General features: G+C 39.0%; 1 protein-coding gene and 1 long non-coding RNA gene across 6 annotated transcripts in view; both read right to left on the minus strand.

The window, feature by feature from the left end:
* LOC124069477 (phospholipid-transporting ATPase ABCA1-like) overlaps nucleotides 1–11,262 on the minus strand; it is a 38,824-nt gene extending 27,562 nt beyond the window's left edge. For 2 of the 5 annotated variants that reach the window (XM_046408706.1, XM_046408676.1), the window contains exons 1-5: nucleotides 11,090–11,261; nucleotides 6,847–6,955; nucleotides 5,583–5,676; nucleotides 4,317–4,458; nucleotides 3,977–4,095 (exon numbers count right to left, since the gene is read on the minus strand). In XM_046408706.1, the coding sequence (XP_046264662.1) occupies nucleotides 3,977–4,095; nucleotides 4,317–4,458; nucleotides 5,583–5,676; nucleotides 6,847–6,912 (421 nt within the window). In that variant the 5' untranslated portion in view covers nucleotides 6,913–6,955; nucleotides 11,090–11,261. Of the gene's footprint in view, nucleotides 1–3,976; nucleotides 4,096–4,316; nucleotides 4,459–5,582; nucleotides 5,677–6,846; nucleotides 6,956–7,357; nucleotides 8,275–11,085 lie in introns of those variants that run through there. The other 3 variants (XM_046408683.1, XM_046408688.1, XM_046408696.1) reach the window with 3 other exon arrangements.
* Nucleotides 11,263–13,975: 2,713 nt separating this feature from the next.
* LOC124053657 lies at nucleotides 13,976–16,541 on the minus strand. Its single transcript, XR_006842199.1, has 3 exons — nucleotides 16,298–16,541; nucleotides 14,851–14,925; nucleotides 13,976–14,344 (listed from the first exon to the last, which is right to left on the minus strand). It is a non-coding gene; the product is annotated as an uncharacterized LOC124053657 (long non-coding RNA).
* Nucleotides 16,542–17,335: the final 794 nt, after the last annotated feature.

Raw genomic sequence — 17,335 nt, forward strand, 5'->3', positions numbered from 1 at the left:
ATTGCATTTGAAAATAAATGTGTAAGTGCCAGTGTCTTTTTCCCCTCAAAGTACAAAAGAATTAGGTGTTGTTGTTGTTAAAAATGGAAAATAAAAATTAGTCATTTTCTGTTTAAAGTTTATTGATTTAATAAAAGTAACCTGCTATAGTTTCTCATATATAAAGCATAAGTTTAAGGAAACTATATGCGGTGTAACTTTCAGTTTAGTGGTCATTCAAATGGGTTTTGTGGCTCCGAGTGGGATTTAATTTGGTGGGAAACGGGTCAAATGGCTCTTGTCATGCTAAAGGCTGCTGACCCCTGGTCTAGAGGGAACATGAATAGCTCCCGTTGATGCACAGCAGACTGTTATTTTGGTTATTACTCTGTTGTGTAACTGCATATTTTTATAGTATAGCTTGACGCATCAAACTTAAATGATAATTTCCTCTGCTGCCCTGAATTATTAAGATGAATACCTTTTGATAAAGGCTGATTAGTCTCTAGTCTGTTTACGGCTCGCCTATTTTATCCTTAGCCCTTCTGTTCATTTCCAGTAAAACCTTTTCTACTTGTTGTCATTTATAGATATCAGATGACACTCCCCAACTCTTCACACACACAAACAAACAAACAGGAAACACTTCACTTCTACTGAACTGAACAGCCCATGGGAGGAAGTGAAAGGGAACAGTATGTTCCAGTGTGTTGAGAGGGCGCATATGTGACTCCCTTGCTGCCAGGGCTGTGTACCAGGGTGACTGCTATTTGATTTTGAGGTGTGAGTGTGTGCTACATACATCCCCACAATCCCTGCTCTCCATGGGCCTCTGTGCATGTGTGTGTGTGTGTGTGTGCAATCATGCACCTGTGCCAATGTATTCATGTGTGTGACCTCAGCTCTCAGGGGTGAACAACCAGGGAGTGCTAATAAGGTCTAATCAGTGTCCCAGGTGGAAGTGACTGCTCCCAAGATGCAGACAGACCAGACAGTCCTTGGAAAATGGAATGTCGAGCCCTCTTGAGCGTTTGCATGTTTGCAATATTTTATTTCCTGTGTATGTTTTTCCTTATTTGCGCTGCTTTAAGGAAGAGAGAGATTTTTTAAGGAAGACAGTGTAAAAAGAAACAAAACTTGCTCGTGATTCGTGTGTGTTTTCTATGTTGGAGCCAACAAGATACAAGGATGATTCCTACATTAACACTTACAAGTCTGTGCATGCTCTTGGCGGTGTCTATCCTGTCTTAAATTATATAATACTGACATGACACATACAACAGGCTGTTTCATCACTGGTCAAACTAGTCAATAAACAGGCTCTCTGTTAGACCACATTTGGGCAAATCTTATATTTTAACTGTAGGACCTGGTTCTAGCTTTGAGTCAAGTGGAGTCTTTTAAAGCAGCTAGCCACCTAAAACATGAAGGTGGTGAAAGGTTAGAAATGTAATTATATCCATTATGCAAATCCACTTTTATCTTGCATTTGTGAAGACAGGTGAGAAAAATCAAGAAAAATCCCTGTGGCTCACAAGAACCTCGACATTGATGATCAGACCAAAGTTATCCATTTATCTCTTTGGTATTAAGAAAACCTTTCTCATCCTCCAAATTTTTTTGCATAACTTTGTTCTTTAAATGTTCAAATGGCTGTAGATTTGTATGTATGTATGTCCTGTGTGATAAATATAGTTATTCTGTGGGGAAAAGGCTCATCCCTGTCCCTGGCCCCTCACAGCCCCCCTCCCACGTCAGTGTAAATCTCATTCGCTGACCCCGCCAGTTGCTGAATTATTAACGGACACGTGAGTGGCTCCACTCTCAGCTCTTTGATCCATGCTGTTATCATCATCACTCTGCATCAACAGTACTCTGTTTGTCTTCTCCCGCATCATACATGATTGTACCCATGCTACATCAGTGCATTCTCTCACATGGACTAAAGACATATACAGAATAAAATACAGATCAGATATCTATCAGATGGCTGTGCATTTAGAAATCAGTTGTGATGAAGTGCAAGGATGCACAAAAGATTAAAATAATAAATAAATCTGAGTAGAAAAAGAAGATAATGCAGGTGCCTGGCTTTGTTCATGTAAGCGGAAAAGTAATGGCCCACAGATAGTAGAAAAGCTGCAGAATGCTATGACAAAATGAAAAGGGGACACATTCAAACTGTGCAAACTTAGGATTTTTCACAACTTTAATTAAATAAAGCTGTGATGTGTAATCTTTTAACAGGCCATGCTATGCTTTGTAGGGCTGTTGAATAACATACTGTACCTCTGGGCTAACAGAGCAGACGGGAGCCAAAACAACAAGAAGCCTGATTGTTCTGCTTTGTTGCGTAATTTTTGATAGTACACCTTGCTCAGTTTATCCTTACATTGGGATGTGATGTGAAATCAAGCTAATACCCCCTTATTTATAGGAACTAAATATCAGAGGAAAGCTGTGGGAAGGGAACATTAATGGAGCAAACAAAAGGACACCCAGTCTAAATACTCCCTCATTTCACCATAGCAATGACTGTTAACTGAGGTCGCTAGCTACATTAGTGCTGTTTACTGTTCACGGACTCTGTCCTGTAATGCCCTTCCTTGCGTTATTATCCCGCATTTAATGTTTTTCATAACATCAACAGCTGTTTTCTTTTTGTCCTGGTAGTTTTTATACACATGGACAGCTGTAACACAGAGATTTTGCTCCCAGCATGCCTTCCATGTCACAGTAATGAGTACTGAATTGAAATGGAAATGAAATTTATGAAACTATTTATTTATCTTTTTTTTACTTGGCAAAGTTAAAGAGTTTGTGTGACTTGTATTCATTTGAAATAAATTAAGTGCAGAGTTCAACATATTCCTCTATCCTATTTTCAGGTAGCTTTGACAGACTCAGCAGAGTGGAGTCACCAACAAGATATTATTTTAGAAAGGTGACCTTTCTCTGCTCCGCAACCACCAGGGTCACGATGATAAATTTCTCTCTCTGTGTCTGCCTCTCTCCTTCTCTGCCTCTCTCTTTCTGTCTTTGTATTGATACATGTCAAAATAATGTTTAAATGCATTAGTAAAACTGACAACAGAACAGTGTGACCTTATCACATCTGTCACCTCATCCTCACAGACAGGAAACATTCTGTTTGGAACAACTAGCAGATCTGTACAGTGATTGTACAATGACTGCCAGGGTGGGGCTCCATTTTGTTTTTCCTATCTTGGACCACCACCACTTTCACGTAATAAGAGAGAAATGCAACACCCACAGGCCTGTGGGAGCTGGGCCCACCACAGCTGGCAGCCAGTGATAACGAAGCAGTACATTATGTTCTCAATACCGCTCTGAAGACTTCAGCCGCATCAGTTGCTACACTGCAAAAGTGACCTTGGCAAGTCACTTTATCTAGTTCAAACACGTCGCTTATCCGACTTTTGTTAAAATTATTGATCTACAATGATTCGACCTAAGATCCAAGCTCAATTTTAAAAGATTACAACTACAGTGGAAGCAAGTATGTTTCACTTAGCAACTTCTCAAATCTAACTTTTTTTTTTTTGCAAGAATTGGGATTATTGTTGGAGACTGTCTTGGAAAATGTCTTGGAATATTTTAATGTTTGACAGGCATGCGGAAAGGAGAGAGGACCTTCTTTGTGTTCAGTAAAGGATTAAAAGACAACCCTCAAGATTACATATAAAAAAAAAAACTTCTTGCTTCTTTGGGAATCGGCATGTTTTCATAAATGTTAACATTGCAAAGAAACACAAACAGGAATGTGCAAATAAAATGTAGGTGTGAGTCACTGACACCTGATCATATCTGCATAAGCAGCTGTGTAGGAGTGTTTCTTTTCTCTTTAAATGACTCTCTTTAAACAAAAAGGATGGCTGGACGATCACTGTGAATGACTGGGGTGACTGAAGTAATCAGTCAGTTTGTCATTTAAAAATTAACACTAAATAAACAAAAGTCAAAAGTATTCCCTTACGAGCAGTGTTCTTCTGCATCTTCCTGAGGGCCCTCAACAGTCCCCTGTAGCCCTCGTAGCTTTTATCATTCTGGGTGTACAGCAGGATCTTCTTGGCGTCAATGAACAGACGGGAGATTCTGGTGATAAGAGAGGCAGGAAGTAGAGGAAATTAGACAGACTGTTTTTGAGAATTCTGTTCTCTCTAATTCAATCTCTCCCCCATTTTGTTAAGTTCGTAAAAAGACTGGATAACATTAATGCAAAACTGAAACTGAATTGCACAAAAATGAGTGCTTTGAACAGGTCAGTGCACCCCATTGATTAAACATTGACTCGGCAAGAGGGGCAAGTTACTCACATAGAATCATTGAAGTTTCCCACCACCCCAGGACTCTCGCCAGGGGTAGGATTACGGAAGCAGGGGTTGTTGGCATTACAGATGATGCCTTGTACCCAGGGCAGGGTACCCGCTGAGGGCATGGCCTTGTTAGGGAAATGGCCTGGAAGGGATGGCAAATCATTTTTATGATTAGATTTAAATCAGTAAAACGGAAAATCCTAAAAATTTAGAGATCATTTGGGTTCACTGGATAATGCTGACAAACACTAGGAGATTTTTCATTGTTGAGAACTGGCTCAATCCTTCTATTTCTAGAGCGCTGTTTTGGTAAATAGTTCACCACAAAAACCTATACCCAGAAAAAGGCATCACACTATGTGTAAATAATTAGCACACTGTTATAACAACACTGAACTGACCCACTGGCCTCACAGAATTAGTAACAATCCAAAAGAGCTGTCACATTACAAAAACAGGATTTCCAATTAATTATTACCCATACAAACTATTGACCATTGCCGCTGCCTTTGGAATTAGCAAAGCACTGACATTATTTTTTACAACTGTTTGAACTCTTATCAGGTAACTATATGCTACTGGTGCAATTTACTGAGTTTAACAGGCTATCATACTGGAAGATAAGTATACAGATGGTGAGCGAGGTGTCAGGAGGTTGACCCACTTCTTTGTTCACTGGCCTAACTGGGTAAATAAAACAAACACACTCAAGCTTCAAATGTTTGCACCTGACACTTGATTTGTTCAAAAGCAGCAACTTTTCTAAAATGTCTTTCACAAAACTGATTCACCTGCAACTCATACAACCCATCAAATGTAGCATACAGCACAACTATACCAAACCCTTTAGAAAGAATTAACTACAAATGATAATACCTGTAGAATTTCACTAAACATCTCTCTGGAAATGCTGTTTTAAATACATGCTTTCCTGTGCTTTCCACCAGAAATAATCTTATTGAGCTGAAATGTGGTCAGAGTTGTGAAACCAGTTCTGCTGATGAATTACATTGCAATACCATTTTCCAGGAGCTAAAGGTCCTGTGACATGTTCACACAGTGCAAACAAATATTGACATATCCAAGAGATGTGACATGGAGACCTTGGATGAGCAACATGTTGACTCACACTCATCAGCAGCATTTTAAGTAAATACAAATTTGAAAAAAAAAAACCCAACAACAACAAAACAAAAAACAGTACAACATTTCTATTTCTACATTCTTTTAGCCAGTGCCACCCTGTCTGTCTGTCTGTCTGCTTACATTCATGTTGCTCATAGGGTGGATAATGTATTCGGACTGAGATCAGGATGAAGAAGATGAAAAGAGGCCAGATGATCTCAATCAGCAGCTGGATCTGGAGAAAGAAAGACAAAAAAATGATGATGAGATAAGTTAATCAAGAAAAATAAAAAAAAAACCCTTCTCCCTCTTGGTAAATAAAAACTTATGAAACAAGTTACTTAATCATCCCAAATCAGCTCCAAGTTTTTCTTTGTGCTTATGTGTTTTGCATTCAACTCAGGAAATCTCTAATGCTTAAGAAGAATCGTGAGTGTGCATGTGCAAGTGCGTGTGTGTGTGTGTGCATGTGGTATGAGGGGCTGTCAGCTGTTGTCCTATGTAAACAGTAATCCCACCATGAGTCTGGGTGAAGTATATGGGTTAATAAGGGGAGACAGGGCGCGACAGAGAGAGAGATTTAGAGGACTATGAGTTAGTCCATCTGCTCCATATGGCTCCCCACTACTTTAGCTGCATGTGTTTCAGCCCTAACCAACATGGCAGACAAGCAGCGTGGGGATAAAGAACAAAGACACTGTCTTTGAAAATGCACTGGATCCCTTTGTTGCAAATGATTGGTCTGATTGTCGAGCAGCCCAAATCTTCACTTTGTGGAAGGGTTTCTGCTCAATGATCAGATGACTTAATTATGTGCAGACGAGCCTAATCACACATAAAGAAGCACTATGCTACAGCTTGGGACTGAATTTAATTTACATAACTTAGGAGTGTGTGGGCATCAACCAGCACAAGTTGGTAACTGGACAATGGATCTGACATGCAAATGTGTCATCTCTGCATCTCTGACTGACTCATGGTAATCTGTAACGCTTTTCACTACGTGGCACGAGAATTACATCATTTCCATTGTTGTGGGCTGCATATGCTTTGGAGCTATAAACCTCTAAAAAGTCATCCTTACCACTAGTCATAAGATACTGGAAAAATCAGGTCTGATTCGAAGGTCCTGACTCACTATAAACATAACTGAGGCAAATCATTCATTCCATTTTGCTTTTCAGTCTTTTGTGGACCTAAAAATATGCTGATTTTCATTATATTAGAGACTTGTGAATGGAAGAAAACAAAAGAAACAATCATTAGAAAAGGAAAATATCTACCTTAATGAACAAAAATGTAATAATATTATAGCCTAATAAATAATATACTATGCACTCTACTGTACTGTACTCATCTAGTCCATTGTTCTTATGAGTCAGTAATTTGAAGCACTCCCACTTACAGTCTGTCTCCGTCGGTACGTGAAATTCTTCCAAAGCAGTAAACCCAGTTGAGTGGAGACTGCCATGGTGACGTCTGCCCAACCTCACTGAGCACGCTCCAGCTCCTCACTGGGAACGCAAAAAGGCAAAAAGGGTCAAGCACAGCAAACTTGTACATATTCAACAAGCAAAACTAGTGCACACACAGTCAACAAATAACATTTTCCTCAGAGTGAAAATGCTTGAGATTAAACCCAGGCAGCTAACTAAGCCTCAACAGTCCTGCTGCATTCCTGTGGAAAAAAACTGTAAACTGTAAGTCCCACATATCATGGAACACAAACCAACATGAAAACATGAGCACACCATAACCAAGTGTATGTACCAAATATGACTTTAGCGCCCAGGTGATGATGCCACAATAGGATATGAAATCAATGTAGAGTCAGCAAGAGAACTTTTCATTAAAAAATAAACAACAAACAGTATACAAAATTCATCAGGGAAAAACAGGAGCACAACAAGCATTACCTGGCTTCTTATTATTATTATACAGTAAAGTAAAAAAAAAGAAAAAGATTCACCTATTGAACAAAAGCGTTCAATACGCAGAGCAATCAAAAGGTGCAGCAACACTCGGCAAATGAAGTCAAGTGGTGACTGAGGATGGCTGCTAACCACTGCAGAATCACGTCCACTTGATGTAGACTCATTTGTCCAAAGGTCAAGTTACAGTTAAACTGGGAGTATGAGTGGGTGGGGGGGCAGTTTACATGTCGTGGAGGTTGATGGTCCTTTTGTGAAAGCAGTTTTCACCCTGTTAACACGTCAGTATCACAGACCATAGTGCATGTTAAAAAAAAAAGACATTGTTGTGGCCTCACGTCATACCTATTGTTCAGTCTAAACCAAACAACCCACTGATTAAACAGCATTAGCAGGTTTACTCAAAGTAATAGGTAGTTAATCACTAAATACATCCAACTTCTACACTTTTGCTAAACACTAGGCTTTGCAGATTTATTAAATGTGTGGGGCACACGCTTTCTATTGCCTATTTGTTTATTCTATTTGCAGATACAAAAGTCCTCGAACTTGCTTTATGTAACATGTTTGGATCAGACCACTAGGTTTATCAATAAAGAACAAAGTCTGGGAAGAAGGCCAAAATACATAGAATATTTATTACGGTGTCGTGATTCTGTGTTTCTTGTTGCACAGTCTACATTGTAATTTGGATATTAAGTAAAACACGAAAGCCCCGCAAGTGAGACATGGAGTTTTCAAGAGTTAACCCACTACATTCGTAATCCCGTTTTCTCAGACAGACACCAGGCCACTAAGAGTTAAAATCAGATCAGCCACTCATACAATGGGTCTTAAATGTACATTATTTACCGGTATGTAATTTGAAGAAGAGGTGTTGTATCATATATTACATGTGTACATATAAAGACAAATATTTTCAAATTCATAATGAACATTCACCATAAATACTCCATAGGCAATGGGTACATCCCTGTCCCAAGTCCATACAATATTTTACACCAGTTGTTTTAAACCAATTATTATTAATGTATTACTGTTATTAATGTTACTTGGAGTTGAGGTTCTTTTTGACAAAAGAGTCAAAACTGTCCTTAATACAGAATCAAGTTGAGTGGATGTCAGAGTGGAACGACAGCACAACAATGTTAAGAACAGAGTGCTGATTAAACATGATAGCCGTTTTCTTATGGGCTGACAAAGCCCTGACCTATTCGATTCATTAATATAGTTTTCTCTGGCTTTTCACCATGTACTCTATAATGAAATGATAATAGCGCTTATCTTACATGTAACCCCCTCCCCAGCAGTCTGTACTTACTTGAAAACAACATTAAGATCAAGCATCACTGCCAGAATTTTAGCATTCAATAACCTCCAGCGGGGCAGCAAAAAGACAACACGATAAGTCTAAAGCCAAAATTAAATATTATACAGATGATAACAACATTTTTCCATTTTATACCATTTGCTTTGCACAAATAGATGGTTTTGGCTGTATGAAGAAAATCCACTGGAATGCAGGAAATGTTGCAATAAAAACCCACAGGAACTTTGCGATCAACAAAAAACAAAGTGACCCAGGTACAATATCTGCTGTGCCAGGACATCTGTTTTCTCTACATGAGTCACTTGATTTAATAGCACCACGCACAGCACAGTATCATAAACAAACAATGTGAAATACCTGCTGTAGGCTTACAGAAAGACACACAGTTAAAACAAGCAGATGTTCACCAGCAGCACAACTGATTATTTGATTGAACTAACGTCATACGCAGATCTGAACGCACTATGAAACTCTTCAGTGATCACTGAGACAACATCAGTGCCCGTATTGCTGTGGTCATATGGACGACAACAACAGCATCATCAGCGCAGGCTTGTCCTTACTCACAAATGAACATTTTCTTTGCATGTACAGCAGGTGTTTTCTCTGAGTGTAATTCAATACACTATTGCAATATGAAGCGAATGAAAAACATCAAAAAACACCACCTACTTTTCCATATTGTGATCTGCACTGTTCCTGCTTGTGTGTGGGTGGACAAAATGTACACCATTTACAGCTTTGTCACAATTGGCATGCATTAAATGGATTTTTCATTCGTCCTAATTATATCCCATTTTTATCAGTTTTGATTATTGACTGTGGCTCCTCAAACCTCCCACCTTCATTTGAAGACAAAACACGTCTTTTGATATTTATTACCTATTAAAATAATCAATCATCCCTTGCATCAGCTTGATCCTACTTGTGTTTTTTGTAAACATCCTATCTAAGCAGCTTTTAGTCGTTGTTGATGAGCTTACCCTCTATGAATTATCTGATTTTGGAAAACACGGTGGTGGAAATGCAGAGATAAAAAAGGTTGAATGAGCAGTCCAAATGGTGCAGAGCCAGGGCGCCTCTAGTGGTACATACAAAAACATTCATTTTTATACTTGTTTACCATCAGTCATCGCTCACGTGTTATATCACATTCACAGAGGATTTTTTCAATTTTTTTTTTTCAATTCTCAATTCCACCGTCTTCATTGCTGTCAGAGCACAAGTGGTCGTTCATTAAAAATGACAAAATGATTAAAAGACGGACAGCTCATTTTTGCTATTTGCGAAAAAGACGTTTTCTGTGGGTCGATGCTCAGCAACACAGGTTTTTTATTTTTGAAGCCCCGAATGACAACAGGAAGCAAATGTAATACGTCGACGCTGCACCACAATGGCAGATATGTGCCTTAATATAAAATCACTAAAAAGAATAAATTGCTGCGCTGATCCCCCACACACTGCGCGAAAAAAATGGAAACATGAAAGGAATGAGCAATTAAACAATTAATTTTCATTAAAGGGCATCTTTTTCACTGCGACTTCTTGTCAACATCATGATTGTCTGATTGAACATATAAGTATATGTTTGTGTTCCATTGTTCTCTTGAAATCAGGTTACTATCGGTCATTCAGCTTCGCAAGACTGAGCTACAGCACAGTCAAGTCAGCCGAAGTGAGACAGCAAGTAAAGTGGATGAGCTTTCAGCATTAAACTGCAACAAATGTGACTTGAAACTACTTGCCTTTGGGTACATTAAACTTGCCCTTCTGTAAACATAACAAAAAAACTGCGCAGCCTAAAAATAGGAAACATTGAAAGAAAAACAGGAAACTTGTCTCTACTTCTCGCATTCTTCGTAAAAAAAATATTTGTTATGAGGAAAAGAAACTGCTGCCAGCCAAGGCTTTTATTTTGATAATAACTTACCGGATGTTCCGTCTTTGCTAAAACTAACTCCACAATGTTTATAGTCACAGACAGTCGAAGAAAGCTGTCATAAGAAATGCGATAAAACAATAAAAAACAGCCAGGACAATGCTTGTAATTTTACCTAAACAACAACACTGTCTTTGACAAACAAACGTCCATTCACGAATTGGAATTCTTGTTTAACTTTGAGACGTCAAAATGAAAAATATATCAGGAAGCAATTAAAACAAAGCAAAACAAAAAAAGGTTTTAGTTTTTGATATTTAATTAAGCTTATGCTGCTCAAAACCAAAAGGAGAACTTGAAGCTCACAACATAGGGAGGAATAGCAAAATGAAAATATGTTTTAACTGTAACACGGTGGCACACATCTCTTTGTTGATCCGACAAAGGAACTCACAAATGTTTGCAAACTCCTCCACAAAAACCCCAAAAAAACTTCAAACTCACCGACCTTGATCCTGGGTGTGAATATCCACTCTTTCTCTTTTCATAAAGTGAATTCCCTCATCCAGATCAGGTTATAACTGTTAGATGAACAGTACTCCTCTATGGTTAGGGTCCTCCGCTTCTCTGAGTCTCAGTGTCTGACAAAACAGTTTTTTCCCCCCAGCAGGCTTTTATAGCGCTGCTCGATGCGGAGCAGAGAAGAGCAGCAGCAGAGGTAACTAACGGTCATAGTTTGATGCTGCTGCCATATAAGGGAAGCACGTGCGGAGTCAAAACATCTCTTAAAGGGCCAGCGACTCCTCAACACTTTAATGATCCGTCTGTAACATTGCCAAGCTCAAGAAGGTTGTAGGACAATATTATATAGATATCTATTAATAAATAATCTCTATATCTAAATGACGTTTTTTGCAAGAAGAATACAGACTAAAGAGACAGAACTAAAACAATGAGTGAAATGGACAATGCATTAAGTAATAAGTAAGTAACAGCATGAACAATACTGCACATAAAACGCAGCAATAACAATAATAATTATGAAATAAAAATACTGACATTTTCAAAGATCAAAAGCTAAGATGATGAAGATGAAAGTGACATATTTCGTCATTGGAGGGAACTCACTCCAATGAAATTTGTGCTCTGCATTTAACCCACCCAAGTGATGTGCACACACACACAGCAAACCCAGGGCAGTGGGCGACCGCGTGCAGCGCCCGGGGAGCAGTGGGGGTTAGGTACCTTGCTCAAGGGTACCTCAGCCATGGACACCGGTACGGGGAATCGAACCGGCGATCCACCGGTTACAGGTCCGACACCCTAACCGCTGATCCCCGACTGCTAATATATTCAGTTGTAAAGTTGGAGAATTATGTAAGCATAATATACAACAGAGTACTTTTCTATAAAGTTCAACTTAGATACAGTATGTTGAGATTATTGTACACACATTTACGTTTACGTGAGAAGCTTTGAATCTAAAAGCCACAAATTTGCAGCCTCAGGCACTAACTAGTGTAACTGAAGTCTCAAAGCAAAAAAAATGTGAAACAGACATATAAGAACCACAGAGCATAGTTTCTGTGTAAAATGAAAGGACTATGACTAGGACTAATAAAATAGGACTCTGCAGAATGTACTGAAATGTTTGTGGGTTTTCAAACTAGGGTGAGAGTAGGTGAATGTGGTTGCTTGTCTGTATATGTGGTTTAGCCCTGTGAAACTCAGCTCAATGTGTGCAGTTATCTCCAGTTCTCAGAACAACATAAGTAGTTTAATAAAGATATGTATGGATGCTGCCCTGCGATTGGCTGGCGACCAGTCCAGGGTGTACCCCGCCTCTCGCCCGTAGTCAGCTGGGATAGGCTCCAGCCCCCCCGCGACCCTGACGGATAAGCGGTATAGAAAATGGATGGATGGATGTATGGATGCTAACTTGTCATTGTTTCATTTGGACTAACTGCTGTCAGCTGTCAATCACAGAGTCTGACCACAACAAGCCAAGGACAGGAGACCTCTTGCAGTGATGCAGCAATGCACAATATACCTGCGGTGCAGCAATGCAAAGCTGCAACGTTCACTGATTTGAATAAACTGTATCATTTTCTTTTAAAGTGTTTGCAATATAACTCAGATTTATCTTCTACATTGCTGCTGTCTCCACTCAAAAATGTACATTTCATATCTCTTTGCAAAAGAGAAAATTTGTTTGTTGAGTGACTTTTACTAAGCTATTGATGTCAGTTTATTGATTGACTGATTAAACAAGTTTCCACTTGGAGGTGTTCACTATTTAACTAACTGGGAGTATCAGTTTGACTAAAGTGAAATTAAAGTGTTTCTTTTTGGTCAGAAACCAGTAAGTAAGTAAATAAATTACTGAGAGTTGCAAGTGGTTGCCACTTTTGACCATTCATGTGCTACAATGTGACAGCTGCTTTCACTTTGAGCAATGAATGTACCTGAATTAACAGAAGACGATGGCATTCAGATATTAGAAGATGCGTGCATTGTTGGTTTCCCAATAGATGAAAAACATTTAAGAAGACAATTAAGAACAATTAATTATACCTGCATTGCAGTTCGAGCGTGTTTTCTTGCATGAAGTTTAAAATGAACCTCATTCTGCGCTGTCTTGTTATCTGCTCAGTGAATGTGTGAACTTGTGCCTTTAGTGTGGCTAAACGACGTCAGACTGTCATGAGCATGACCCCGGGCAACTGGACCACTCTACTGTCTGACAAGCAATCATTAAAACTTTATGTGTCATCAGACCCCAAAATCTGTCTGGTTCATGTTTGTCTGACTGCATAACTGCTTGTCACCCATACTAGATGAAACAGGACTAAAAGGTGGTCTGAGGGATGACCTTGTTGCCAAACATCCTCTTTCCACCATAACAATAAAGACGGTGGTCAGGAGGCAGAGATAATAGCCAAAAATCAAACATCCCACACTAACACATCATAAAGTTATTGACCTCACTCTTGACAAATCCTCGGGCTAAAGGGCAGCATTTCTCTTTACCACTAATCCTATCTGGTTACTGGTTGTCTTTTGTCTATGTTTGAGGAAAGCGGTGGGAGCCCTACGTACAGTCCAGGCTTCCTAATGTATAAAGGACATGGCAACCATCTGGCAGTGATTATCCGGCCTAGTGTGCCCCCACTGTCTTTCCTTTTGTTCTGTTTGCTTAAGGGTACAATTAGTCTAAATATAACTCAGGTTATGTTAGGTTAGCTAAATAATTCTTTTCTTTTCCACTTAAATCTGTAGATACCAAGCAGGAAAAGAGAAACATTCTTAACTTTAATGCCCATTAATCAATAGATCCCATTTTCTATAGTCTATTCCAATATATGTTAATTCCTTGTGACATGCTCAACACAAAAATCATGTACTGCTTTGCATGAGAGATTACTTTTATTTATTTTTTTCAACAACCAATCAAACATGCTCAGGCTTGCCTAAAATGAGTACCAGTTGTTCCACTTCCAGAACTTTAGAGCTGATGTTCTTATATGCAAAATAATGTTAATGTTAATGTTAACCAACAGGTAACTGGTTTTGACATAGTAAGTCCTGTCTGGCTCTGGTAGCTGAAACAAAAAGGAGTGAACGATAGGAAAAATTAAACGCTGGTAATTCAGAGATGTTATTTCCTCCGTCGTGAAGGTCTCCCAGTATGGGGTCTTATTAAAACGGGATCCTCATTCAGAATGATTAGTCATTTAATTCATCACAGGAGCTTCAGAACTGCCTGCACAGATGAAGATGGATGATAATTATTCAACATGACTGAATTATCCAATAGCTTTTAGTTATCTTAAGAATTCAGGGTAACTGAAGGAAACTGATGTTACTGTCATGTTCAAAATTGTTGCACTCATGAAAAAAAAATGCTGACATAGAAATGGCAGCATACTACTACAGTACATACTGAAGTGGTCTTTTCTGAGAGATTACATGAATTTAATGATTCTAAATCAGTATGTTTTGTACGGTTTAGTAAGGGTCAGACTGTTTGGCCTTTTGAAGACCACAGTTTCTTGGAATAATTACAGCCCACCTCAGTGGTTAAATCTAATCAGCTAATTGATTAGCTTTAACAAAGCCATTTCCAAAGAGACTGATTAAATGTTCTCTTAAGTGAATCAATTCAGTAGAAAATGTGATAAAAAAAATAAATTGAATTAAGTTATTAAGAATAAAATCAGAACAACGTAATAATTCATTGATTCCTGGAGAGGGATTTTCTATTCTCACCTCCTGGCCTTTCAGAGGGTTGGAGGTCACTTGCTGACAGGCAATGATTGTCTTGTTCCCAGATATTTGAGGACACTAAACTCCAAGAACAAAATTGAACAAAAATCACATCACTGTATCCAGATATCATGCACAAATAAGGTCTTCACCTCTGCCCAGTCCAGGACAAAAGCTGGAGATGGAGAGTGAGGACTACATTAGTCCATTTTCACCAAATTATACTGGAGTGGAGGAAAATGTGTGCCTATAAAGTCAGTTGTGTTTTTTGTAGAGGGTTCCACAGTTCACATCTCGTCGATTGCATTATGCGTAGTAAGCTGTCAGATGCAATTAATCCCATTGGCTGGAGAACAATGGTTTGTTATGGCTGTCACAGTGTGAGGCGGCTTGCACGCTCACTAGACTGTAACCCACCGGGACTTTAGGAAGTTCTGCCTCTAAGGGTATGAGAAAGACATCTGGAATTTGTATAGCACATAGTGCAATTGTCTTTTACCAATGACAAGACAGATTAAAAAGGAAATTAGGGGATGTTTGATCATCATGGCAGCGTCATGATGGTGGAAGAGCAAATTACAGGTTTCCACTGTTACAGGTTTGTTAAATAAAGTAATTCTGGTTCTGATTCTGATTGTATATTAACCTTATGGCAAAATAGAACAATTCAACAGTCATCAAATGATTACATTGTCATTTTGAGAGCTCAATCACTGTGTTCCTGTAATCCACATTGGGTTGTTGCTTAAATGTTTATCCAAGTCAGCTTAACATGGCAGAATTGTCATAAGATTTTACATTACATGTCGAGAAAACCATCCAGCTTAATTGGCCAAAGGCTACAAACCACACATCCAATGACTGCGACTAAAAGAGTCTTTTCAATCTTCCCACTCAAAGCAGGCTTGCAGTACCTACAGCAACTCTTTACTCATATAATACAGAATTGGTGGGCTGCAGTGAAGTGAAAAGTTGATGAAGGGGCCTCTTGAACATAAACCACAAGCCCAATCGTGTATCTGCATGTGTGTCTCCTGACGTTTTTTAACACTTATGGGGATAAATAGTTTACAGGAGCACGAGTACTCCGTGGGCTCCGCCGGCTGACCCATTGGAACCAATTTAAGCAACCCTTGAGAATTACTGACTTTTAAATTGAGAGACTTGTCTGTGTAGAGTCTGTGAGAAAATGGTGAACAGTATGACTCATATGTTAAGGTTTGAGCAGAGAGGATATGACAAAAATCTGTCATTTCTATGTAAGAAACAGGGCTTCTATGTATCTTAGCTCACTGACAACAGAAGAGAATTTAGGCTCAGAGTAAACACAGACATTAGCACTGAATTTATACAGCCTGTTGATTCGTTGATTTGTCCTATTCAGCTGAAAATATCTCTATCGATCTTTGCATCGTTAATATTTTTTTTGGATGTAAGCATTTAAATTCACCTGATGTGGGAGCTTGAAAGCTATTCCCGTTTCGGGAAGCATGGATTTCCTGATTTTCACTTTGGCCGATAGTAACCCCTGATAAAAATGCAGCAGAGAACAGGTATGCTGTGAAGGAATAAATTAAGCAGCAGCATGTCCCAGTTTCCTGTGTGTTCCGTGTGATTTTTATCGAGTCCATAAAACTTCGCTCAAGCTATAAAACAACCAAAATATACAGGCATGTGTGTATGATGCGGGTGCAGGCATCTTTCATCAGAATGAGAAGAGGAAGAGGATGGAAGGTTTGTCCGATAGTAACCCCAGCGAACAGAATGAAAGAGGAGGGGAGGTTTGTCCGATAGTAACCCCAGGACAGAGTTGGATGAAGGGAAGCAGGCTCGGAGGGGGATGGTGTACGGTATATTTATCTCTGCGCCGCAAAAAAAATGTGTCACATCTGTCTTACAGGCTGAAAAGATGACTGATTACACTCAAAATGCATCATTTTTTTTAGAGACCAACGATCACATCAGCTTCTCAGATGAAACCGTATATGGGGAAAGAAAGACGACGGTTTGGTTTTAAACGTAATTATTGTTGGAGCAAAAACATTGTATACACTCAATAAAAGACTGGGAAACGTTTTTTTAATGCCAAGCTGCTGAGACATGATCCAGAAACAAAGCGTCTTCAGCTGCAGGGTTCTGTGTTAAATAAACACTGGTGCGTGTCTCTTCCTCCGCTTGCAACGTCGGCGCTGATGTGGCCTTCAGGTGCTGTCGAAAAAATAGCAGATTCAAATGAACGAGCACTGTTCAAGAAAACATTGTGTAAAACAGCCACGTATTGAGAAAGGTGCACTGAGCAAAGCACGATGTCATACTTAACTTGAAACCAATGACCCATTGACTTCAAGTTAAGTCTCTTTCAGTACGTGGCATTTATGTTTATCAAAATGTTTTCAGTTTCATTGTATTGGTGACTGTGCAGTGACAGTAAAGACTATCTTATTTTATCTTATCTTATCTTATCTTAGTGTTGATCGATTTTTGACAT

The sequence above is a fragment of the Scatophagus argus genome, chromosome 2 (assembly GCF_020382885.2).
Source record: "Scatophagus argus isolate fScaArg1 chromosome 2, fScaArg1.pri, whole genome shotgun sequence".
Classification (NCBI taxonomy): domain Eukaryota; kingdom Metazoa; phylum Chordata; class Actinopteri; family Scatophagidae; genus Scatophagus; species Scatophagus argus.